Raw genomic sequence first — 24,023 nt, 5'->3', positions numbered from 1 at the left:
ATTTTAAAAGATGATTTGTAAAAAATAGAAGATTTAATATTTATAGTAGAAAAATCTAAATCTAAGTTTTGTAAGATTTTATTTAAATAAATAATCAAAAGTAACAAATTTTGATAAAATATTTAGCAAAACAGAAAATCACTTTTAACTTTGATTTAAGATATTATAAATCTATTTTCTCAAATAATAATATTAAAATTTTGTTTTCAAATTCATATTTACTTATTTGCTATCCTTTTAAAATACATTTTGTCAATGTTTGTGTTTAATTAATAGTTTAATTGGATAAGAGTATGATAGTCGTATTTGGGCCTAAACGAGAATATTGCATGATTTTGACATAACGTCGCAAATTTTTTTTTATTTTAAATCTAAATGTTGATAGATAGATGTTTGGTGGAAATATACGATCAATTTCCAACTAAAAAGAGGTAGTGGTTCTTATATTTTGAACTCATATGAAATGTAAAACAATACAAAGTGTCACGTGACAACGCGTTAAAATCATATGTTTTTTAATAGTCTTTGTTTCATTTTGTGGTCGGGGGCAGGACATATGAAAAATGATGCAATCCAATTACTACTCTTAGTAAATTAAAATCAAACAAACACGAACTTATTCATCTACGACATACAAAACAATAGGTTGAACGTGCATGTTTAATTATAGTTGATATAAGTACACGCACTAGTAGTTGAGCAGAATTAGAAGGGGTTTGAACGAGTAAGCTAAGGCTTCTCGTATGTCATTTTATGCATAAGTGAGAATGTTAATGAATTGGTGAATTGTTGACAGCGAAAAATGAAAAATTTTACAACAGTACATAGTTAAACAAAGTCAAATATTATTGCTTTATAGCTATTCAACTATAAGACACAAATATTATTATATACGATAGATAAATACGTAAAGAAAAAAAATTACAACGATATTAAAATAAAACGATTGTAATTATCAATAACAAACACATGTAGAAAAGGAAAATTTTATGTTTCTACCGACAGTACTCAGTTGTTTTGACACGGTATTAAATAAGTAAATAGAATTATTTTGTACTACCTACAATATTACATCAGTAAGTATTTAGTCTAATTTTCACAAATATAATAAAATAATAAATTATTTTGTTTACTTAATTTTTTTACTCTCCACTTTTATCTTATTTTCTGTAATTTTTTTTAAACTGTTATTGTTATTTAAACCGTGAAACGACAATATCTTATCTTAAACTAGTTTAGATTTGACTATACAAATTTAAACTAGTTTAGATTTGACTATACAAATTTAAACTAATTTTTTTTGCTATACAAACTTTTGTGGTAAATATTTTGCTTTATTTTTAAAAAATCCCAAATATTTATTTAAAATAATATATATATATATAAAGACCTATTAAATAAAAGATTTGGAAGTAAATACGAAACCACTTCTCAACGTAATTGCTTAAAATAAGAAAGCAAGAAAATTCTAGATCCTTCTTAAGCATGTATGGGCTTGGCCGCCTTGCTTTGGAAAATGTCAAGATTACCCCTAAGCCTTACCTGACCACATATTTTAAACCAACAATCCTGACCGTCCATCTATTTCCTTTATAGTTCGAGATTTCAGACTCTTCAATCCCTCTCTCTACCTCGCCGTCTCGAACCGTTCCTTTTGGGTTCTCTGCTCTCAGGTCACCGATCTCTCTACCCGATCTTTCACTTCAAGATCGCCCTTTTCTCTCTTCTAAGGTTCTTGTTTTCTCTTATTTTCGATTCATCGGGTTTCGATTTGTTTGTTTTTCTCATCGAATTTGGTTTCGCGATCTTTTTTTTTTTTTTTTGACTCGGGGGTTGATTTGTTTCGTTAGGGTTTGCTGAGATCCGATCGTTTGGGCAAAGATGTTTGGAAGGCCGAAGAAGAGCGATAATACCAAATATTATGAGATTCTTGGAGTCTCGAAGAATGCGTCGCAAGACGATCTAAAGAAGGCTTATAGAAAGGCCGCCATCAAGAACCATCCTGATAAAGGTGGCGACCCTGAAAAAGTGAGCATTTTCTTCATTCTTTGGTGATTTTTGAATCGTTGGTAGTTTTTTAATACTGGCTATTTTCTAACGAGTTTTCCTGATGATAATTGACGGTGGATCGTTATGTTGAGATCGACTGCTTAGTTCCGTGAATTGATGCTTTGCTGACGGTCTTGGATTTTAATTAAGACGGTTTAACATGCTTTTATTTTAGTCAAGGGAGTTGTTTGCTTAGGGTTGCAAGAATCATCTAGCGGAATTGATGGTCTTCTTACGTTGATTTGCTCGTTTACTTGTGTAGTAAATAATATGAATGTTTTGAAGTGGAATGTGTTGAACGATTAAATGTTTGTCGGTCGTTCTCTGTTTACGCGGGTACTTAAATCTGATGTTGGTCAATCTTCTGTTTACGTGAAAAAAATGGTTCAGACAGCTGAGTTATTCGACAAAAGAGATAAATATTGACCTTTTTGAAAAATTTCCTTTTATGATTCAGTTCAAGGAGTTAGCACAAGCCTACGAGGTGCTGAGTGATCCAGAGAAACGTGAGATATATGATCAATATGGCGAGGATGCCCTCAAGGAAGGAATGGGAGGTGGCGGTGGTCATGATCCATTTGACATATTCCAGTCTTTCTTTGGTGGAAGCCCGTTTGGTGGTAATATTATTTGTTGTGATGTTTAATTATGTAATGTGAGGTTATTGTAAGCAATTGAAATCGATTTCGAGATTCTGTTTAGGTGGTGGAAGCAGCAGAGGCCGAAGGCAGAGAAGGGGAGAGGATGTTATCCATCCTCTCAAGGTCTCGTTGGAAGATCTCTACAACGGTACTTCAAAGAAGCTCTCTCTTTCACGTAATGTAATTTGCTCAAAGTGCAAGGGGTGAGTAACTCTGGTTGTTATGCACTTATGCCTTTTCCCTTCTTTAATTATCCGTTACTTTATAATGAAATCATGTTGATTTTTCTTTAACAAATCACAGTAAGGGTTCTAAATCTGGTGCTTCAATGAAGTGTCCTGGCTGTCAAGGTTCTGGTATGAAAGTTTCCATCAGACACCTTGGCCCCTCTATGATTCAGCAAATGCAGCATCCTTGCAATGAATGTAAAGGAACTGGTGAGACCATCAATGATAAAGATCGCTGCTCACAATGCAAGGGTGAAAAGGTTGTTCAGGAGAAAAAAGTTTTGGAAGTTATTGTGGAGAAGGGTATGCAAAATGCACAAAAGATTACATTCCCTGGTGAAGCAGATGAAGCGGTGAGACTGAATTTTTCTTGAGTAACTTCCAAAACTTGGTAATTGTCTCTCTGTAACATGTGATCTTGATTGGTTTTCATTTTGCCTGTTTGTTCAGCCCGACACTGTTACTGGGGACATTGTCTTTGTCCTACAACAAAAAGAGCACCCCAAGTTTAAGAGAAAGGGCGATGACCTCTTTGTAGAGCATACCTTGTCTCTCGTCGAGTCTCTGTGTGGTTTCCAATTTATTCTGACTCATTTGGATGGCCGACAGCTACTCATCAAATCACTTCCCGGTGAAGTAGTGAAGCCTGGTATGTAACTGTTTGTGTTTCAGTACATCTGCTTGTATTGCATGTTGAGGCATTTGCTCAATGTTTTCCATTCTTAATTGCACAGACCAATTCAAGGCCATAAACGATGAGGGTATGCCTATGTACCAGAGGCCATTCATGAAGGGCAAACTTTACATCCACTTCAGTGTTGAGTTCCCAGACTCCTTGAACCCCGAACAGTGCAAGGCGCTGGAGGGCGTTCTGCCTCCCAGGACCTCAGTGCAGCTCTCAGATATGGAATTGGATGAATGTGAAGAGACCACTCTCCACGATGTCAACATTGAAGAGGAGATGCGCAGGAAGCAAGCACAAGAGGCATACGATGAAGATGAGGATATGCACGGTGGTGCACAGAGAGTGCAGTGTGCTCAACAATGATCTCGATTAAACTCTGGGGGAGGAGTGGAGCTACCGCCATAACACATTGATTGATGATTAAGACATTATGAAAATTTTCAGAGAACAACACCAATGAAGGAAATGGATCTACCAACAACAGCACAACACCACCGGGCAGCAGCAGTCATATCTCATATCCAAATTTTCTCAATAAATAGATGAATTTTATTTTCTAATTCAGTCAGTAGGATTACGAAGTAAGCTTTCTGGAATTTTTATGTTTTTGTTTTTTTTTTCTTTTTTATTATGTGCTATTTTTCTAGCTTTACCAAGAATTCAAAAGATTATGTATTGGAGTTGCAGATATAAATAGGATTGATTGGGAAACAGAAAGATCTTTGGTTCTTTTCTGTGAACTGTGGTTTCAAGTGAAAACTTCCCAAGATTTATTCTTCTTAATTCTCCAACCCTTTGCTTTTTCTTCATCCCTACATTTTTAGACATGAGATCAATTTTGTGCTCTCCATGATATATAAATACACACATTATATGTGTATGGACTAATGTTTGGCTTAAAAAGTAACGTCATGAGTTAAATTAAATTTAAAATGGTACTTAATTCATTAAGATGGACACTGTCACACTATTTATTTCATGAATTTAGTATTGAACAAAACCGAATTTGACAGTATAATTTACACAATCTGGTAGACTTTTGACTGAACTTCTCGTTATTAGTACTACACCGACGTATTTCATCACTAAAACAAGGGTGATTTGGAAAGTCGGGTTGGTTTTTAAAAGAGTTGGAGAAAATGGATGTTTTCAAAACTATTTTGTAATGAAAATTTTGACATTATTAGAATGAGTAGAATGGAATTGAAGTATGGAAGTAGAATTGAATTGAATTGGGGTAAAGATTGGGTCGGAGTAATTCCTTTTTTCAAGGATTTTGATTATATAACTGATAGGATTTTTGGCATTATTGGAATGTTTGAAGGTATTTTCACAGTTTTTTTAAAATTTTATGTAGGAAAAGAAAAATGAAGTAAGGAATGTTTTGTGGAAAAGAGAGGAATACCGACGCATTCTAATAATGCCAAAAATTTCATCATTTTACCAATTCAACCTATTTTTAAATATTTGGAAGAATATGAAATAATTTTCCTTTATTTTTCCTAAAAACAATATTTTTCGGACGCTCCATACCAAAAACGAAGGATGAGTGTTCATTAGATTTCAGGCGAACGCCCAAATGACTGTTCGAGTCCAATTCATTTCAACCACTCCTCTTCGTTTCGCCTCCATCTTCAATCTCAATCTCCGTTCTTCTCCATTTTCCACTTCCAGGTTTCTTCTCTCTTCAACTCCATTCCGTTGTTTTTGCTCATTCATTCCTTCAATACATCGCGGATTCTTTTGCCCGATTATGCCGCATTCTCGCTTCCCTTATCGTTTCTCGTGTTCCTGATCTCTCCTAATGCGTTTTTTCTTTTGTAGGCTCTTTTGCGAACGCCGAAACGTGATTGGAATGGACGAAAAAGGATTCTTACAGCCTACTGAGACAGTTGTTGCCGATTCCGATTTGCTGAAGAAGAAACTCGATGCTTTGCGTTTTTCCGGTCCGCAGAAGCTCCAGGTGTGTTGCGGTTTTGTTTTTAAATGTGATAAATGTGATGTTTCTATGAGTTGTGTTTTTTTTTCTTTACCATTAGGAATAATAGTAGGAGGTCTTGTTTAGGTTATTGCTGATTTTGATGCTACGCTAACGAGGTACTGGATTGATGGCTGCCGTGGTCAAAGTAAGATTTGAGGATTTTCAACTCTGTCAACTTTGTAGTAAGCTTTATTTTTAAGTCTGATGAAGTTGATTAATATTTGTAGCTAGTCATGGTCTTCTAAAGCAGGGGAATCCTGAATATGATACTAAGAGGGATGAACTTTATAAATATTACCATCCTTTGGAATATTCTCCTACAATTTCGAGAGAAGAGAAAACCAAGCTCATGGAAGAATGGTATGCCTCGTTTGTATCATCTCTTAGATTAGCTAAAAAATATGTATGTAGTACCAGTATAAGTTTAAGCTGAGTTATTTAGTGAGGCTTCTTTAATCACACATGATGGATTTATGTCCACTTGTTGGTGGGTGTACAAAAAATTTATAATTTCATATCATGCATTGCAGGTGGGGCAAAAGCCATTCACTTCTGATTGAAGGAGGACTTACGTTTGATGCAATAAAGCAATCAGTTACTGCTGCCACTATTGCTTTTAGGGAGGGAGTGGTTGAGCTGTTTGAACTTCTAGAGGTAAAAAAAAAAATTCCCCCTGGAATGATAACTTTACTTGCTACTCTCCTTTGTGGGGGTAAATATCAATGTTCTATTTTCTATTTTTGTGATTTTGTGTTAAAGCTAATTTTTGATATCAAACACAATGATGATCAGGAAAAGGGTGTTCCTGTTCTAATATTTTCAGCAGGCCTTGCTGACATTATAGAGGAGGTAGGCAAGGTCAAATGTTCCTTGATCTTTTATGCATTTATACAGATATAATTCAATATGTAAAGCTCGCTTGCATTCCTTGTTGATATTTCTATTTTCTTACTGGATTAGGTCCTGAGGCAGAAACTTCACAGATCTTTTAAAAATATTAGGATCGTTTCAAATAGAATGGTGTTTGATGATAATGGTTGCCTTGTATCATTTAAGGGTATTTTCCTTTTTTTAGCTGGCTATTACTTGCCACAGTCATTTTATTAGCGGTTGTTATGTTTGTTACATCTGATCGTCTGAATGAGTTTGTTCTGTGGAAATATTTCTCTTTGCAGGCAAGACGATTCATAGTCTAAATAAAAATGAGCATGCTCTTGATATGGCTGCTCCTCTGCATGACCAATTGGGTGATGTAGATGGCACAATTAATGACAGCGCCTCTGTAAGAAAACGGACAAATGTACTTCTTCTTGGTGACCACATTGGGGATTTAGGGATGTCAGACGGTTTAAACTATGACACTCGGATATCCGTGGGGTTTTTGTATGTGAACTTAATAACTTTCATATGTTGTCATTCGTTTACTTGTTCTGCATGCAAATATTCAGGGAACAATAGTTTTGATGAATAATTATTGTCATACTGAAGAATAAGCTCCTTTTGCAGGAATGACAACATCGAGAACTCTCTTGATAGCTATCGTAATGCTTTTGATGTTGTTTACCTGGTGAGTTGAACACCCTTAAATGGGAATAAAAAGAAAGGAAAATCTTTACTTTTATTTCTCATGACCATTATAGCTAATACCTTACTTCTCCCCGTATAATGAGAACCACTTTACCATAAAGCTTTAACCAATTTGAATGTTGTCTGCAGAATGATGCATCCATGCTGGGAGTAGTTAAACTTGTACGTCAGCTCTTTCCCGTTTGAGGTGTCTGATGGACAGATCTCTTTTGTATAGTTAATGAAGGTGATCACTTACAATTCTGAACATGAATATCGTTCTCCTTTCTGGTAGCTGAGTGACAATACTCATTGCTTTTACTTAGCATTCTTTAGTAGAGTAGTTGAATAAGGAGCCAGGCATTTGAATGTGAACCTGAGAAATTAATTTCTTGACGTAGGGTTTCTCTGCTGACAATGGATGCTTTTTGGTGGTCACTCATCATTATTGGTTAATCATTTAAAGTTCCTTGTTTCATCACAATTCTCAAATTTGACATGAGATAAAAATGATTAAATCCTATCTACTTTTGAATAATTTATGATATGATAATGCACTAAGTCTCATCTAAATCATTATATAGGTAGGTATTATAGATTTGGAGTGTAATGTATATTTATTTATTTAATCAAATTAACCAGATTTTTTATTGACAATGGAATTGTCGAGCAGAAATTATTTTGTAGAGTGCATTGTAGTGAACAAAATCAGATTTTTTTCAAAACGTGATGTTCCTGTGTACCTAGTTTTCTATACACCATATGGTTCATTCAAGTTAAGTCACTTCAACAAAACTTTCGTGCCAAATCAGGAGGATTATAAGATAATTATATAATAAATTCTCTGAAGCAATAATTGAGGAAGGAATTAATAAGCATTAATAACTTTTACAATAATTAAACAAGGAATTAATGGGGCATTATAAACAATTAATTTATGCCCTCTTCAATATTTACTTTATTCCTTATTACAGTGGTCTAAACAAGGAGATTCTTCAAAACTTAATTCAAAAGTTAAACAAGAACCAAAACATAGCTTTTGAGTCAGCTTTCTTTTATAATTAATCCTCAGTCGCTGCTTGCCAAAATTTGATCCCCTGCGTCTAGAATCACTTTGGCACGGTGGAATTCTATTTGCAGCCGTTGGTGAAGGGGTGTCGATGAACTCAAACCGTTCTTCTTCACATCGTCCAGCAATTCCCTGATTGGAATTGCAGCAAGAAAGCTCTTAATGTACTCCTGGCAGCACTCCTTCCCTGTGCATTCTTCAACCTCTTCCTTTATATTACTACCATTTCCTGACTCATCTTTCTTCTCAGTTGAAGCTTCTTTCAGGCCATCTGTTGGTTTTGATGTCGAAGCTTCTTCAGAGTCGCTTGGTTGCATGACATCCATGGATGGGTTTTCGTCCAAAATCTCTGGTTCGCTTGCTTGTGACACATTGGTAGACTGTTCCACCTGTGAGATCTCTGTGCTCTTTGATTGATTTGTCTTAATAATGCTGCTTTTCTCCTTTGATGGCCCTGAACTCTTTGGTTGTTTTGTGTCAATGGAGGTTTTCTTATCTGATGAGCCTGTGCTCTTTGATGATTCCTTTGTGTTGTTGGAGCTTTTTTCCTCTGTTTCCTTTGTGTTGTTTGGTAATCTATGAATTACTGTCTCCTTGTCAAATTTCAGAATGTATGCCTGGGTGCATCCCTCATAAAGCCGCTCGCCCAAGGTGTCTATGATGTAGTAAGCCTCCTTTTCAACTTTCAAGATGAAGAAGTGGTCATTCCAACTCACTATGTAGACTATTGATTCGCCTGCATCTGCTGCTTGAAGGTTGATTTCATCCCATATGGTGTCAAAAGACATAGCGCCTTTAAGGAACTCAAAGACACCTTCTTCCTCCAACCCTTCTGGGTGGAAGAATCCAACATATGACTTCTCCGCAACAACGGATAGAGGTCGGATTTTTGCATCAATTACTGTGTCAAGATCGAAGTGTTTATCAGAGAACTGCTCCATGTAGTCTTTATTTTCACAAAGATTTCTCCATTCTGCTGATCCATCTCTGATCAAGTTGTCCAAATCAGACCTGATGGGCATTTCGTCTTGGTTGGATAGCAACCAATCAGCAATAACAGCAACTAGAGCTGTGCAGGCACTTTCCCCCGAAGCACGTTCGCTTCTTTGATCAATAGAGGCAAAGAAGACTTCAGTTTTGATCTTCAAGCAGCCGTCACGGCAGGTTACCTCTTTCTGCTCCCAAGTACCCACGGCAAAGTTGTCGTCTCCAAATGCAGCAGCCGATAACTCTAGGTTATACCACTGCACAGAAGAAGGATGAGAAAAACCAAAGCATACCAAGTAATGTAGAGCAAAATGAAGTTCAAGTCCTGAGAATATACCCAAGAGAAAAGCTCGTTTGTGCTGAGCTGCCTACGGTCAAAGTCGATATCATCTCCACCATCTTCACCATAATGTTTCTTCAGAAGAGGCTCTCCTTTAACTTTGGGCGATTTGAAGCTCAACTTCCTCTTCCTCCACGACAAGATTTTGCGCATCGAGTTCTGCTGCATAGTCTGTGAACAGTCACTATCAATCTCCAAACACCCTGCACCATTACCACAATAGATCCAACATTCATCATCTCCTTTGTCGTTCTTCGTCCCAGGGAGAAGCAATCGGTTAGCATGGGCTAGTTTCTCATAACCAAATGGCTGCCAAACACATGAACCCTCATTCCCACTATCATCTAGCGAATCCGAATCAAGTGAAGAGCTTTGAGTAGAATCCTTATCTTTAATATAAAACCCATTAACAGTAGCAATATCTTCTTCATGGAATACTTCTTCTTTAGATCTTCCAGCTGATACACAATGTCTAAATATTTTCACTCTATCTAGACCCGCTCTTATTACAGCTAACCCATCTTTCTCTGTAGACAAACCCAACGGTGACGTTGGTGAGAGTGTAACCGGCATGATCGACCTTTGCACCATTCCCAACGCTTTTGTATCAGTTCTCACCTCCAAGAGGTTGAGTGATAACTGTGTCGTAGTAGAACAAAGAATTACATCATAGAGAATAAGAAAGTCGATAAGGAACTAATTTGACAAGGTACTTACAAGAAGCAATGGAGCACTCAACTCCGGAGTGCTACCACGAACCTTCAAAGGAAGGCTTATTTGAATCTCTTTTCCATCAGCTTTGGAAACATATTCCGCTAGGTTCAGTGATGCCGTTCCGATCACGGTGTAGCTGTTTCGAAGTACTTGGTTTTCTCCCTGCAATGAGGGAGTAGTGATAACACCAAAGCAAGAAAAGTAAGTGAAAGTAATCGTTTAAAAGAACGATTTTTTTTTAAAATTTGTTCAATTTTAGTTTGAATTAATTAAATCCTATTTCATTTCACGATAAGTATGTTTTGTGCATCACATATTTGAGTTTTTTATATATATTTATCAAAATCCTAGTCAGCATGACACTTGATTGTTTGCCACATCCCTAACATTGAACTTTATTATATCCTCCAATTATTATATGAATTTATTCTTCAACCAACTCTTTCCTCCACTTTCTGCCGATTTTGATTAGAAAATTATTAACATAGGGAAGGCCAAGCAATATCCTTTTTTTTTTTTTTTTAATCTTTTCTTTCTTTGAATGGGATTGAATTAATAACAATTTATGAAAGCTTAGGGTATTTGGTAGCAATACAATATTCATAATATATGACATGAATTGTTGATATTTAATTCATAAAGTGACAACTGCAAATCATGAAAGAGGATATTACTAAAATAATGTTTATTATTTTGTTTTTGTTTTCAACTATAGAAAAAGTCAAACACAGGAAAGAAAAATTGAAATATCAACATCCTCATTATTCAACTATACGTCATCCACCAGCCCCAACCCAAAAGCAAAAAGTAAAAAAAAAATAGAAAAAGAAGAGTTCTAAAATATAAAGATGAGAATTACGAACTTAGATTTTAAAATTTAGCAATTTAGTCTATGATATCGATTTATTATTACGAGGGACTTCCCAAAATTGAGGATCGATATACAGTGTTGGGATGTAGATGGTTAGAGCTTAAGACCTAAATAAAATTTCAAATCTCAAAGACAATGAAAAGTGTAATTTTTCTTTTTCAATTATAAAAAGTATGTTTGGATTTTGTTGTTTTGGGTTTCGAAAATATGCTTTAAAAGATGAAACTACAATTGGTGTAGAAAGATGGGGAAGAAAGTTGTGAAGGAATTATCTAAGTTGGTGGCACATGATCTCCTTAGCCAAACACAAATGCCCATCTGCTTGGGTGTGTGCTGCATAGTGTTCATAAGTATGCTTAATCTAACTGTAGATGAAAACCAAATAAACTTAAGTAGGATTTGTTTTCGGTGTCGGTTTGATCGAAAAATCGATTTCGCTTAACTTTTGACTGTAATAGCACACCCCACCATGCAAACATTAATGTGTGTGTGTTTTTTATAATTTAGAAGAAAAAGGACTTGAGAATTAGAGAAGAGAGAGAGAGAGAAAACAAATAAATCGTTATGTCTTCATCACAAAAAGTCAAACCCTCCATGGGAACTGAGAAAGGGAAACGGGTGGAAAAAACCAAGCAAAAGACTTGAGGGAAAAAGAAAGCAAAATCAATCGCCATTAATTCACAATTCAATTCAAAGGACTGCAATAAATTCAGAGCAAAGGAAGGAAGAAGGAAAAAGGAAGAAGGAAGAAGGAAGAAGGATGACTTACTTTGTGGAGAAGTTTCAACAAAACCTTCCATGGAGGAATATTGAGAACGTCCTCTTTAGAACCCAAAAACGAACACAAACTCATAAACTCTTCATTCCAATCCACACACAATCCCTTTCCTTCTTCTTCTTCACAGACATTCCCCTTTTCCGTATAATTCCTCTTCACAGAGCGTCTCCAAGAACTCAATCCCATAATTTTTTGCCCTTTCCATTTGATTTCCATCACTAAACAACCACTATCCTTCATCATCGACACATTCGCCAATCCTTCCAATCGGCGAATATTGATGATCGTCTCGTATTTTCTCGACGAGAACGGCGGCCAGGACGGCCATCGGACCAGTTTCACAACCATAAATAAAATCAAATCAAGTGGAGAAAGTGAATTGAAATTGAAGGGAGAGAGAGAGAGAGAGGTTGAATCGGGAGAAATGGAATGGAAATAGGGAAATCAGAGAGAATCGGAGAAGGAATTAGGAATCGGAGATCGAAGAAATTATGGATGAAATTGAAGATTACGTAGAGAATATTTGGGGGAAAAAGGATTTTGGAAAGTGAAAGAGAAGAAGAAGAAGATGATGAAGAAGAAGAAGAAGAAGAAAAAGATGAAGAAAGAAAGAATTGAACAAAAAGGATGAAAATGGATATTTATAGATTGGAAAATAAAGTGTTAAAAAGGTTTTTCCATTGGACCCCTTTTTCCCTTTGGGCTCCACTCTTCCATTATTATTTATATATTTTCATTCTTATTCTTAATATTAATAAAATTATCATTTTGGTATATATATATATATATGAAAGTTTCAATCTATTATCGGACAAGTCTATCATTTTTCTATATTTTGTAAATATATTCAACTCGTTTTAAATCTTTCTATCTACTTTATTTTTTGTTATCTCGATTTCAAAGATTTTAGTAGTACCACACTTTGGATTAAACTATCAACTAATCTAGTTCATTTATGAGTAAAAAGGTCTACTTTTATGTAAGATTAGGGCTTAGTGTAACTACTCGACCTTTGAAAGAGGGTAAGAAGTAGTTTCTACACATTCGGCTGTTCGTTTATGTATGAATAATAATATATTATATGATTTTATGTTTGAACTATTTTAAACTCATTTGTTATATAAAATTTTATTTTTTTTCTCTAAAAAATTAAATAGAATCATTCTCACAACAAAAAATCTAGATATAAGACCAAAAATTTTTTGGTCTTAAACTTATGCTTATAGACATTTATTGTATAATAAGAAATATGTATGCTACAAAGAATTTTAAAGATTTTTAGATTTATAAATTTTGGAAAAGTTGTTGATAGCTTAATTTTTGCATTAATTAATTAAACTTGACGTAACCACATATTGCATTAGACATGGTTCACAAATTTACTTGTTCTCTATTTATCACTTGTTATAAATTTAATATACTTTTTTCTCGTAATCGAACAATGAATCTAACAGTCACATTATGTGAAACCTCATCGAATACTTTTTTTAAGGTTGTGGGTACATGTAAATTTTCTTCCAATCGTAAATAGATGTAACCTTGATTTTACTTTTGCAAAAATTTTGACTACAAACACTCACAATTCTTTTATATATATGTATGTATGTGGTTTTGTTACAATTTCATGTAATAATACTCATTATCTAAAAGAGGTGAAAAAATAGTTTTTTTTTTTGTTTTTTTTAAGAAAAAGAGGTGGAAAAGTTTGGAGCTCCAACTTAGTTTTTTTTTTTTCTTCTTTGCTAAATTTATGCTCAATTAAACAAAAAATTATAATATCAAGACAAATTTATTTATTTATGGAAATTAAAATACAAAATCCAAAGTAAGTTTCATAAAATTAATTTTAGAAATGGAAATATTGAAAAAAAGAAGAAGAAGAAAGTGGATTATGATTGATTCTGTTAACTAACAAAATAACTAATATAAAAGAAAAAATCACAACAGTATTTATATATAATTTAAAAAAATTATAAAGAATGAGTTCTCTACAAGTTTAGGAATGAAAATGATTCGTTGCTTTTGCTTTCTCTTTCTCTCTATCTATTTATTTATTTTAAGAGAATTATGTGAAATGCCAATAAAAGAAGAAGGAATCTTATTCTCTGATTTTATTCCAATTCTTGTAATGTAAACTATTAAGAGAAATCATTATTTAATTATTAAAAACCCCAAAGTATACAATTAATTTTAGTTTTTCAAAATAAAAAAAAATTGAGATATTTTAAAAATGAATTCTAAAGTGATATCCAATATGCCAATTATGTTGTTAACTTGTTTATGGTTTATTTGGCGTACCTAAAAATCAAACAACTAATTTATTATGAGAAATATACCTAGAAAAATAAACGTCTCTCAATTTTTTTTTATAAGAATAAATTAAATAAGAATTACAAATTATTGTTTCATAAATTGTTTGTGAATGAAGAGATAAACTATTTTCACACATTTGATTGTAACTAATTCACATTTTATTAGTAATAAAGATTTGTGTGGGTTAAATTTAACATATAGTTTCAAACTATAAATAAATGCATTCACATTGTTTAACCTCAAACACAAAAATTCAATAAAGTTTCAATATATTTACGTAATTGTAGTCGAGTTCAGATCCAAAAATAAAATGTTCGATTTCAACTTACAATTGTTGCATTGAAAAAAATGCTTAGATAGTTAATTTTTGAGATCTATAATTTTAAATATAAAAATTGGTCAAATGATTTATCCTCGATATCAATAGGTTAAATGTTAGCAATAATAGCATTCAATTTAGAAAAAGAGAAAAATAATAATAATGATAATAAAAGATTGCATTCCAAAGTCGGCATTTTATTTATTTAATTATCATAGCTTATTACGTCCTTCATCCAATGATAGATCACTTGTAGAAAATAAAAAAGAGAGAGTATTGTATTAATTAAAAAAAAAAGCGAAATTGGTTGATATTTTAAGAATAATGTAATATTTCCGGCGAAACCAACCTAAGGTAGTTTTTGACAAAGTCTCTATTGCCTTTTGAATATTTCAAACCAAATTCATTATATATATATATGTATATATATATGATAAAATTACAAATAACATTTACAAATATGTCCGTTTGTTGGAGTGATAATTGATAAATCATATTACAAATATTGATCTATCATTGATATATTATAAGAGTATGAAAAATATATTATTTATAGACTTTTTTCTTTTTCAATATAGATTTTGGCGTTATTGAAAATTGTAGTGTTAGTCCAAAAATACATCCAAAGGTAGAAAAAAATTTGTAGGTCTAAGAAATCAAAAGATGTCTTAACAATATATCATGAGACGTTATGTTATTAATATTTTACCTTGAAACTTTTTATCACCAAATAATACTCAAGATATAGTATTTACAAAAATTAAAATAAACATAATTAAAGAACATATATTTTATCCATAAAAAAAGGTGTGAAAAAGGGACTTGATAGTTGATAGTTTTATCATAGTAGAATTGTAAATTGTAAAGTTGTTAGAAAAATATTTATAAAATACGGTAAAATTTTTAATTTTGTTAACATTTTATCACCACCATCAATATAGATAAAAAACTTTACTATATTTCGTAAATATATCAATTCATTTTACTCTATTTAAAAATATATGTTTATTGAAAATACACATGAAAATTCATTCTTTCTTTTATGAAATGTGAACGTTTTTAAAGGTCAAAATAGATAATAGGATGTTGTTTACTCTTTTTTAAGGAAAAAACAATTAAATACATTAAATGAGACAATATTCAAAGAAAAGGAAAGTTGTTAAAATTCTTTATGAACCTTTTGAATTAACTAGAAGGGAAGGTTGACTCACAAAACAAAGGATATCCCCATGGCAACAACAATTATTTTATTTTGAAAATTTTACCATTTTGTTGGTCTTTACATTGAACTCCAAAAAAAAAATTGTCTTAGATGACAAAACTGTTGAAAATATTAACAAATATAATAAAATTTTACTATCTATTGCAAACTACTACGTGTGTTTATCACAATATCAATAGACATTTGTATACTTCGATAGACAACAATAAACCACCATTTATATCTAATCACAACATAGATAAACATCTATAGACTGTAATATATGTCATCAGTTGTAGCTAACAGTAAAATTATGTTATATTTATAAATATTTTGATTTCTTTGAACATATTTTTTAAAACATCCCTAATAATAATAATACAAAAACAATTATGTGTGTGTATGTATACACGTATACATAAAAGAGAGAATACACTAATAAGGAAATTGCATAATTGGCCCTAAAGAGGACAAGAAAAACCAAAACAAACTTTGACCGATGAAAATGTGTTTGTATTTTAAAAATATTTCGTTGTCGAAGATTAGGTTATTATTATTATTATTATTAAGACTAATCCAATGATTATTAAATCTAAATTATAGGTTATTACTATAATAAATAATGGTGACAATATCATGTGAACTGTTCTTTTAAATTAGATGTTTTTTTTTTGTTTGTTTCAATTTCGTCATTTCGACCTTTTCCATTACAGCTGCTAATGGTTATGCAACCACAGGTTAGTGATATAATCCAATTGCTAAACTCTACTTTAATTCCAACATTTGTTAATATTATTAATTAATAACGACAAATGATAAAGAAAAGCAAAGAGTGAACCTAACAATAATCGAATTGTTTCGTTGAAGTCCAAAGTTCAAATTCTCACATTCCATTTGTACTTTAAAGAACCCAAACCACAATTAAAAAAAAGTAAGTTAAATTATAAATTTCGTCCAAGAATTTGGAAGTTTGTGTCAAACTTTTAAAATTACAATCTTACTACATGAGCTTTCATTTTTTTAATCCATAAATTTATGAAAATTTATTTTAAATGACAAAATTTTTAAAAATTTTTAAAAATATCATAATTTATTTGTAATAGATCACGATAGACTAATATACAAAATTATTAGTGTCTATCATGTGATAGAGATGGACACATATAATAGTCTATTGCGGTCAATCACAATCTATCACAAATAGACATCGATAATTGTTAATATTTTGTAAATTTTTTACTATATTTCAAAATAACTCTAAATCTATTAAATATAAAATTGAAAGCAATTGAAGCTATAAAAAATTGAAACATCATGAAATCCCCCCACCAAAAACTTCTTATAAAACAAAGATGGTGTCAATTCAAGCTATGGAAAAGGGCCAAAAAGTTGAAGGTCGTATTTTCAATGGAACAGCCAAGAAGAGCACTTGCATTTCGTCTAGGTAAAGCCATTCTCTCTATATTCTAAAATAGTAATGGGATATTAACACTAATAAGAAACATAAAAAGCCAATTATTTATTATACATACAAATTTAGAGAAGAAAAAGAGATTATTGATTAGAGATGTGGCCCTTTGTTTGGTCTATATTTGACGCAAGGACGAGTATTCTCACTTTCTTGCACCCTCCCAAAAAGAAAAAAGAAAACATAGTTTGTTCAATGAACATAAACTCCTTGTCAATGTTTTGGCTTCCTATTTTTTTTTTCTTTCCTTGAATGGTTTTGCATATTTTCAATGATTGGTTGAAAAAAGGGTATATATTATTAAGCCTAATGGGGCTGTTGTGGGTTGGTATGGGAGGTGGGGAGTGTGTGTGTGTGTGTGGATGTTACTCCATGTTATGCAAAACTATATTCTTTGTATTAGACCCAACAAACAATTCAAGAAAAAAAAAGAAAAAGAAAAGGAATCTAGAGAAAAGAACATTTGGATGTGTAAGAGAAAAAAAGAAGAGTTGGATTTATGAAGGTTTGTCCTTACCTGAATTCTGTCTTGTGAACTTTGCGGATCCCATAACAGTGAAAATACATCGTCACAAACCTGAATGAACTGATCAGAGAAAAATCAATCATAAGAAACTGTCTATAATGAGATTACTTCTTCATTTAAACATAAGAAATAAGAAAAATACAGGATAGATGACTCTGTTGTATGTCTAGCACTAGTACTTAACTGTTTTCAATGCATGGCTCTGCATAGTTTAGGCTGCAAAATCAACTCTACCGGTGTTGCTCTCATTATTTCCTTCGTTTGAACTTCACAGATCTCCGGTTAGCCTTGTCGCTGCCACCAGCATTCAAGGAGAAGCTGCCTCCAGCTTTAGCTTCTAGGCTGTTGGAAGCAGCCATATATGGATATGAATTTTGGGGTTCGGCCAAAGTCTGCTGGTTCTCTAATTTTCCAACTTGAAAGAGAGTTAATTCGGATGTGCCTGAGCCAAAAGAAAATTTTGGCTTTTGACTGAAAAGTGGAACATTGTCCTTGGAGGTTCCCTGCTCTTCACAGTCATTATTGACTGAAGAAACGCTAAAAGCAACTTTGGGATACGAATTACTCAAAACAGGCGTGGAATTTGCTAATGCTGCTGCTGAGGTTGTACAACGTATAGAACTGAAAGATGCCCCGGTAAATGACTCAAATTCAAGAAGTGTACTAGATGTAGAAACATTGGAGGTACTGATGGTTGAAGTTGCGTGGGCACTAGTGAACCCAGTGATGGGAAATTCTGATGGCCTATTTCCTGAATTAAACTGTTCAGAAGCAGGAGATGAGCACCCAAAAGAAAGGCCACAACAGACGGATGCTTTTCCAGCCATCCCCGATGATACATGAGACGTGGATGATTCTAAAATCATGGATGTTTTTTCCGCATTAGCTATAAATTCCTTTTCAACAGAAACGTCCGGAGCACTGAGCTCAGTTGCACTGCTAACAGTAGGTTTACTCAACAGATTAGTCACAAACGAAGGTGTTGCTGCAGAACCGAAGCTGAACATACTGTAGTGAGAATTTGCAGGTGTAGTTATGCTGCTGAAATAAGTGTCATTTACATTGCGTAGGCTTGCATCCTGCTTGATCTCGTCTTCATAACTTCCTGCGCCTGAAGTCGTTGGAGAAAATAAAGATGCCATAGTTGTGATTATATTAGCGTTGTTGATAGCATACGGGGCAGAGAGGAAGATATTTCTGGATGAACTTCGATTCATAAACCCAGTTGATGGACTATAGGAAGAGTATAGAGATGGACATGAAATAGAAAGGCCATCATTTGGACTTTGATTGCCAGGATTCGAGCTAAATGAGAATGCAAGTCCAGCTGATAGGGAAACAGAGGATGAGAATGCATCATTGCAGGTCCTGGTGAAAAGAAAATTTGAAAGATCATCCCAATCAGTTACATGATACAGATTCTTCAATAAACTCAATTGGATGGACAGTAAACATGAAGGAAACAAATTTTCCAGATATAAGAAGTGAACGAGTGCAAAGATGTTGTAAGAAATGAAGAAAGATGAAATGTCAGTTTTCAAACAAATATCATTTAGAATATGTTGATGATCGTGCTTTAATGTTCTTTTCTTCCCTTAAGAACTTCACAAATGATTCTCTTTCCATTAAATTCACGTCCAGTTAGAAGGAATCTTAAATACTTCCAACAACGTTTTCCATACATTCAAGGTCCTTTTTTTAAAAAAGAAATAAATAAATATAAGAAAGAGCTTTTCATTAATAAAGGAGACGTGGATAAAAAGGGGAGACAAGCTATCAACCCACTCAAAACCAAAATAGACTTGTATATGTTTCTCTAATTTATAGAAGATAATGGAAAGACTACAAAACTATATTTCTTAATAAAGAGCGAAATGAATATACTGACCTCCAAGAGGAATCTAGCTTATCGTTTGAAGAAGCTGGATTGCACTGCGTGTATGGGTATGAAGGTTCATTGACATTTTCAGAATCAGCACATAATTCTGTAAGAGAATCATCCTTATTACCAATATCCAATGCAGCAGAACTAGCGATTGGCTGTTTACGTGGAGAGACATTATTTACAAAGCTAAAAACTGGAGAAACAATTTGCTTATTTTCTGGAAGATTCTTATTTCCAAAAGAATCATTAGTTTCTGGCTGTGAAGTGCAAAGTGAAGATGCATTTTGAAAAGTTAGTCCGGTATCGATATCATCATCAATGCTGTCACCGAAAGTTTCCGAATCAGAACTTCCGTAGAGAGAAGAACCCACTATTACTTCAGATGGTTTTTGTATCCTTGCTGGAGAGAGGGACTCATTAGCAGTTGTTTGTCTCACAGCCAAAGAAACATCACCTTCTCTAACCTCAGCAGTGGCAGGTGCAACTCTAGCGGCAGAACTTTCATCTTGGTAAACACTATCCTATCATTGAGAAAGGTGGTGAGATTGGTTAAAGATTCAAAGAATTTAAACAAACATATATTCAAAAGAAAGAAACCAGAGATAATATATTTGATCATTCAAATAGTTATTTAACTGCTGCAAATATAACAATCTTATTGAACATTCTCACGTTACTACCAAATATTATAGTAGTAAAGAAGCAAATGATAAGTAGAAGAAAAAATTATAATAATGTATGGATTTTAATTAGGCTTTTGAAGTTTTAAAGTTCATACGTACTTTTGAAACAACGTACTACTACCGATTTCTATCCAAAATTAGAAGTAAGGGTATTTATGAACTTTTTATGAAAGTTTAAGAGTATCATTTGAAACTTTTGGAAGTTCAAGAGTATTGAGACAAAATTCAACAGCAGATTTTCACCATGAGATTTATGAGTGAGGATGCGGAAAATTAGAAAAAGAACATCAAGATATTATTGAGTGCTTTTGCCGAAATGTTTTGCCATTACAAAGAAAGTTTAAACGTTACAAACCTTGTCAGGCAACATTGGAAATGCCTGTTTGTCTTTTGGGGGCTGAATAGTAGATTTCACCACAGCAGATTCAGGCATTCCTTGATCATTCATGGAATCCTTACTAGAACCCATTGATCCATAGTCCTTCAGTAAATCACGATTAGGATGAGGATCCGATGATTTCAGTTTTTCCAGCTTCTCTTTATGTTGGAAAGTGTTTTCTCGGTTGCCCTGATATGAGATCCCAAGCAAACTATTTGACTGCTTGTCGTCTCTGGGCAAGTCCACATCCTTCACACTTTTGAGATGCCCAACTACTTCGGCTGGTGACAGCTTAGGGTGATATTTTTCCCTAACAGGAAGTAGATTAAATGTAGATACTTTCTCCTTTGGAGAGGTCAACTTTTCAAGCTGCTCCAATATTTTAGAAGCCATCTTAGAAGACCTTGAAAGAGTATAAATAGAGCTGCTACCTGCACCAGGAATGTTATCACTCTCCACGTTCGTAATAAACTTTCTTGCAAAAGTTTTATTTGGTTTAGTAGACAGTTGTGAGTTCCAAATACAAGATGGAAAATTCTGAGTTCTCCCAAATTTGGAGCTCTGGGAAGCATCAAAACTAAGTCCAACTACAGGGACAGAAATAGGCCTAGCAGAAATAGGTAAGCTTAATCCTTTTGAAAGATGAATGTTAGGTTTTTGTCGAATTTTGCGCAGAGAAACAATGGATCTGATGTGATTATCAAGAAATGAGCTCCTACGTTTCAAACCCTGCATATGGTAGAAAAAAAATACAATCAATGGTTCAATCTGCAACTCGATTAAACAGAGCATCTGAGACATGCAGAATGGTTAGATTATAAAATCTTCCTTAAATTCTCAAATACGTTCTCGTTATCAGTGATCTCAACACGAAAGCCTGACCAAGAAAACACACTAGGGGTCTCATAAAACCTTGCTAATGAATGTTGTATGAACTCTGGAAGAGGGCCACTGACTCATGCTGTACACTGTAGAGCGGGCTTGAGAGTTTAAAGTTATAGAACAATTCCTGCAAGTACCTGACTAATAGATGGTGGTGCAAGCAACATATTGGTTAAACTAGTTGAATCAGTTGAATTTTTTCCAAGTCCTTGAGCTCTCAGAGATCGCATTGAAGGACAAACTTTTGACTCTCTACTCCCCATGTATGCCCTTGCAACCTCTGCAGGTGAAGAAATATCTCCATCAAGTACCTGAAGGCATTTTGACCACTAAATGAAATCACAGTGGTAAAAAAAACGTAAGGCACTAAGAAATGGGGAAAGAAAAGAAAGAGCCGTACACTTGAACTCAAAATGGGGGTTGAAATCGATGGCCTGCCCATCCTAACTTCTGAATTTGGTATTTTTACAAACTCCTTCCTGTTAGGTTCTGGAATGGAAGAGATAAACTTGAAACTTTTCTCCTTATGCACAACGGGTAAATCACCATTTCTTGAATGCAATAACGTTGTCAAATGATTAATCTCAGACCTGCAAAGTGATTTTCATTTTAATGAGTCATAGTAATAATCTCAAGAGCTAAAAAAACAAGTCTATAAAAATGGTTAACTTTGAAAATTCTATTACATTTCACTACAATGGAAAATATAGAAAACAGAAACAATGCAAACCAAAAGTTACTGAAACAAGACTGCATAGAAGGAAAATGAAGTAAAAACAATAAGAAAATAAAATCTGAACTACCTGAAATGTTACTCATGAACCATAAAAGTAATGTATACTCCAAAAGTTACCTGGTGAAGGTCTTTTGCTTCAAAGTTTTCTCAAGCTCCATCATTAAAAATTGATCAGATGATCTACTCCGATTATCACCTACGTTGGTTGCTACTCGGACCTCAAAAGGGGCCTTAGCAAGTAAATTTGCATACCACAAAAATTTTCCAATTAGATTAATCAAGGACGATGCATTAATGACAATATAGATAGCTAACTTTTTATAACTAAGCATATAATAATCGATGGCCATAAAGTTTAAAAGAACATTCATATCATCTACTTACTGTTACATCGACCTTGTTGTCATCCTTTCTTGACTGGCTTGATTCTGATGCATGAAAGAAAAAATAATAATAAACGAGCAGATTACTCTTGGAAATAACAAAATCAGATGCTACTTATCTAATAAAGTTCGTAAAAGAAAAACAGTCTTAAATATAGTACGTAAGTATTCTTAGATGGATGATCAGAAAAACCAACTCCAGTAATAACGTCTGTGAATGATCCACTACAGAGCCATAAGGAAAATCATACACAAGTTTTAACATAACAAACCTTGAGACGAAACACGAGACGTTAAATGGTGAGGAAATTTTCGGATCACGGAGGAAAAAAGCATTCGAGAACCAGAGGAAATGAGCCTTTGACCTGGATCAACGAGCTTCAAGATCCACGAATTGTTTCCAGACGTTCTTATGCCATCTGGCGGCCGATCATAAGGTTTCGGCGGTGATTTCTTAACGAATCTTTCATCTATTAACTTCCTAACCCTTCCCAACCCTTCTTCATCTTCTTCTTCAAGGTTTTTCTGTTGCCTCGCAGTCACCATGAATGAGAATAAAGGCGAGGAAGAACTATGAAGTATCTTAAATCTCAATCAAATTCAAGATCAAAGTTTATTGCGTGGAGGTTTTTTCCGGTTCTACAATGGCGCCAATATTGCGATGAACGGTCCGTACAGTAAATAAATATATATATATATATATATATATATATATATATATATATATATATAATTTTATTTTAATAAATTTTAAATTTGATCATTTTCAAACATGATAAAATAAATTTCTATAACTCTCTGTATCAATATCACTCATACAAGATTGAACTCTGTTATTAATAGAATTCGATATTTTGTAATATTTTATAAATATTTTGTCAAAATTTTAATTTTTTAAAATTATCATTTCAAATTTAGTGTCTATTTCTATTTTTCATGTTTTTTTTGTTAAAAAATTCATATATTGTTAGGATTCTTAGTAATTAATTTTGAAAATATATGATCACATATGGCATTTTTTTCCTAGGTAAATTATTATATAGTCCATTTCAATAATAAAAAGAATAACCGTTAAGATACTTTATTTAAATTTTAATAATGTATTTTTGATTAAAATTGGACGTTTGAAAGTACATAGATAGAAATTGAACAACCCTAAGACATAGGGACTAAAATAATATTTTAACCAATTAAATACATTGGTTGGTTCAGAAATTTTATACAAGAACACTATATAATAGACACTAAAAAATATCAATAGCTTTAAAGATTAATTAATTTAATACGTATTACAATTGTTTTCTACGAGTTTTCAATATTTTGAAATCGATTATGATAAA

At 33.2% G+C, this 24,023-nt stretch overlaps 4 protein-coding genes across 9 annotated transcripts; 2 read left to right on the top strand and 2 right to left on the bottom strand.

Moving 5' to 3' along the window:
• Positions 1 to 1,574: 1,574 nt before the first annotated feature.
• On the top strand, positions 1,575 to 4,385 carry LOC101204918 (dnaJ protein homolog). 2 transcript variants are annotated; one of them, XM_031884937.1, is made up of 7 exons: positions 1,575 to 1,673; positions 1,851 to 2,028; positions 2,507 to 2,669; positions 2,752 to 2,893; positions 2,994 to 3,270; positions 3,368 to 3,566; positions 3,652 to 4,385. In XM_031884937.1, the coding sequence occupies exons 2-7, from the start codon at positions 1,882 to 1,884 to the stop codon at positions 3,963 to 3,965; spliced, it is 1,242 nt and encodes a 413-aa protein (XP_031740797.1). In that variant the 5' UTR covers positions 1,575 to 1,673; positions 1,851 to 1,881; the 3' UTR covers positions 3,966 to 4,385.
• A 316-nt stretch (positions 4,386 to 4,701) lies between these two features.
• On the top strand, positions 4,702 to 8,963 carry LOC101208126 (7-methylguanosine phosphate-specific 5'-nucleotidase A). 4 transcript variants are annotated; one of them, XM_031886100.1, is made up of 11 exons: positions 4,702 to 5,276; positions 5,427 to 5,565; positions 5,668 to 5,728; positions 5,811 to 5,943; positions 6,114 to 6,237; positions 6,376 to 6,432; positions 6,544 to 6,640; positions 6,759 to 6,966; positions 7,090 to 7,150; positions 7,300 to 7,396; positions 8,469 to 8,605. In XM_031886100.1, the coding sequence occupies exons 1-10, from the start codon at positions 5,182 to 5,184 to the stop codon at positions 7,354 to 7,356; spliced, it is 1,032 nt and encodes a 343-aa protein (XP_031741960.1). In that variant the 5' UTR covers positions 4,702 to 5,181; the 3' UTR covers positions 7,357 to 7,396; positions 8,469 to 8,605. The 4 variants fall into 4 exon arrangements, with proteins under 4 accessions (XP_031741960.1, XP_031741961.1, XP_004135048.1 ...); XM_031886101.1 differs by lacking the exon at positions 8,469 to 8,605 and adding an exon at positions 8,827 to 8,963 and having other exon boundaries at positions 4,703 to 5,276; XM_004135000.3 differs by lacking the exon at positions 8,469 to 8,605 and adding an exon at positions 7,551 to 7,803 and having other exon boundaries at positions 4,703 to 5,276.
• On the bottom strand, positions 7,983 to 12,519 carry LOC105435588. The gene is made up of 4 exons (XM_031886099.1): positions 11,900 to 12,519; positions 10,263 to 10,421; positions 9,543 to 10,184; positions 7,983 to 9,462 (listed from the first exon to the last, which is right to left on the bottom strand). Exons 1-4 carry the CDS (start codon positions 12,254 to 12,256, stop codon positions 8,218 to 8,220), a joined length of 2,403 nt encoding a protein of 800 aa, XP_031741959.1. The 5' UTR covers positions 12,257 to 12,519; the 3' UTR covers positions 7,983 to 8,217.
• Positions 12,520 to 17,142: 4,623 nt separating this feature from the next.
• Positions 17,143 to 23,340, bottom strand: LOC105435706 (nuclear pore complex protein NUP1). Of its 2 annotated transcripts, none has more exons than XM_011657961.2 (9): positions 22,956 to 23,340; positions 22,685 to 22,728; positions 22,418 to 22,530; positions 21,965 to 22,154; positions 21,702 to 21,875; positions 20,659 to 21,411; positions 19,624 to 20,141; positions 17,920 to 19,103; positions 17,143 to 17,795 (listed from the first exon to the last, which is right to left on the bottom strand). In XM_011657961.2, the coding sequence occupies exons 1-8, from the start codon at positions 23,227 to 23,229 to the stop codon at positions 17,984 to 17,986; spliced, it is 3,186 nt and encodes a 1,061-aa protein (XP_011656263.1). In that variant the 5' UTR covers positions 23,230 to 23,340; the 3' UTR covers positions 17,143 to 17,795; positions 17,920 to 17,983. The 2 variants fall into 2 exon arrangements, with proteins under 2 accessions (XP_011656263.1, XP_031741373.1); XM_031885513.1 differs by having other exon boundaries at positions 17,143 to 17,786.
• Positions 23,341 to 24,023: the final 683 nt, after the last annotated feature.

This window comes from Cucumis sativus, chromosome 5 (assembly GCF_000004075.3).
Source record: "Cucumis sativus cultivar 9930 chromosome 5, Cucumber_9930_V3, whole genome shotgun sequence".
Taxonomy (NCBI): Eukaryota; Viridiplantae; Streptophyta; class Magnoliopsida; order Cucurbitales; family Cucurbitaceae; genus Cucumis; species Cucumis sativus.
Note: the sequence above shows the minus strand (reverse complement) of the source record. Positions and strands in the feature narration are given on the sequence as shown.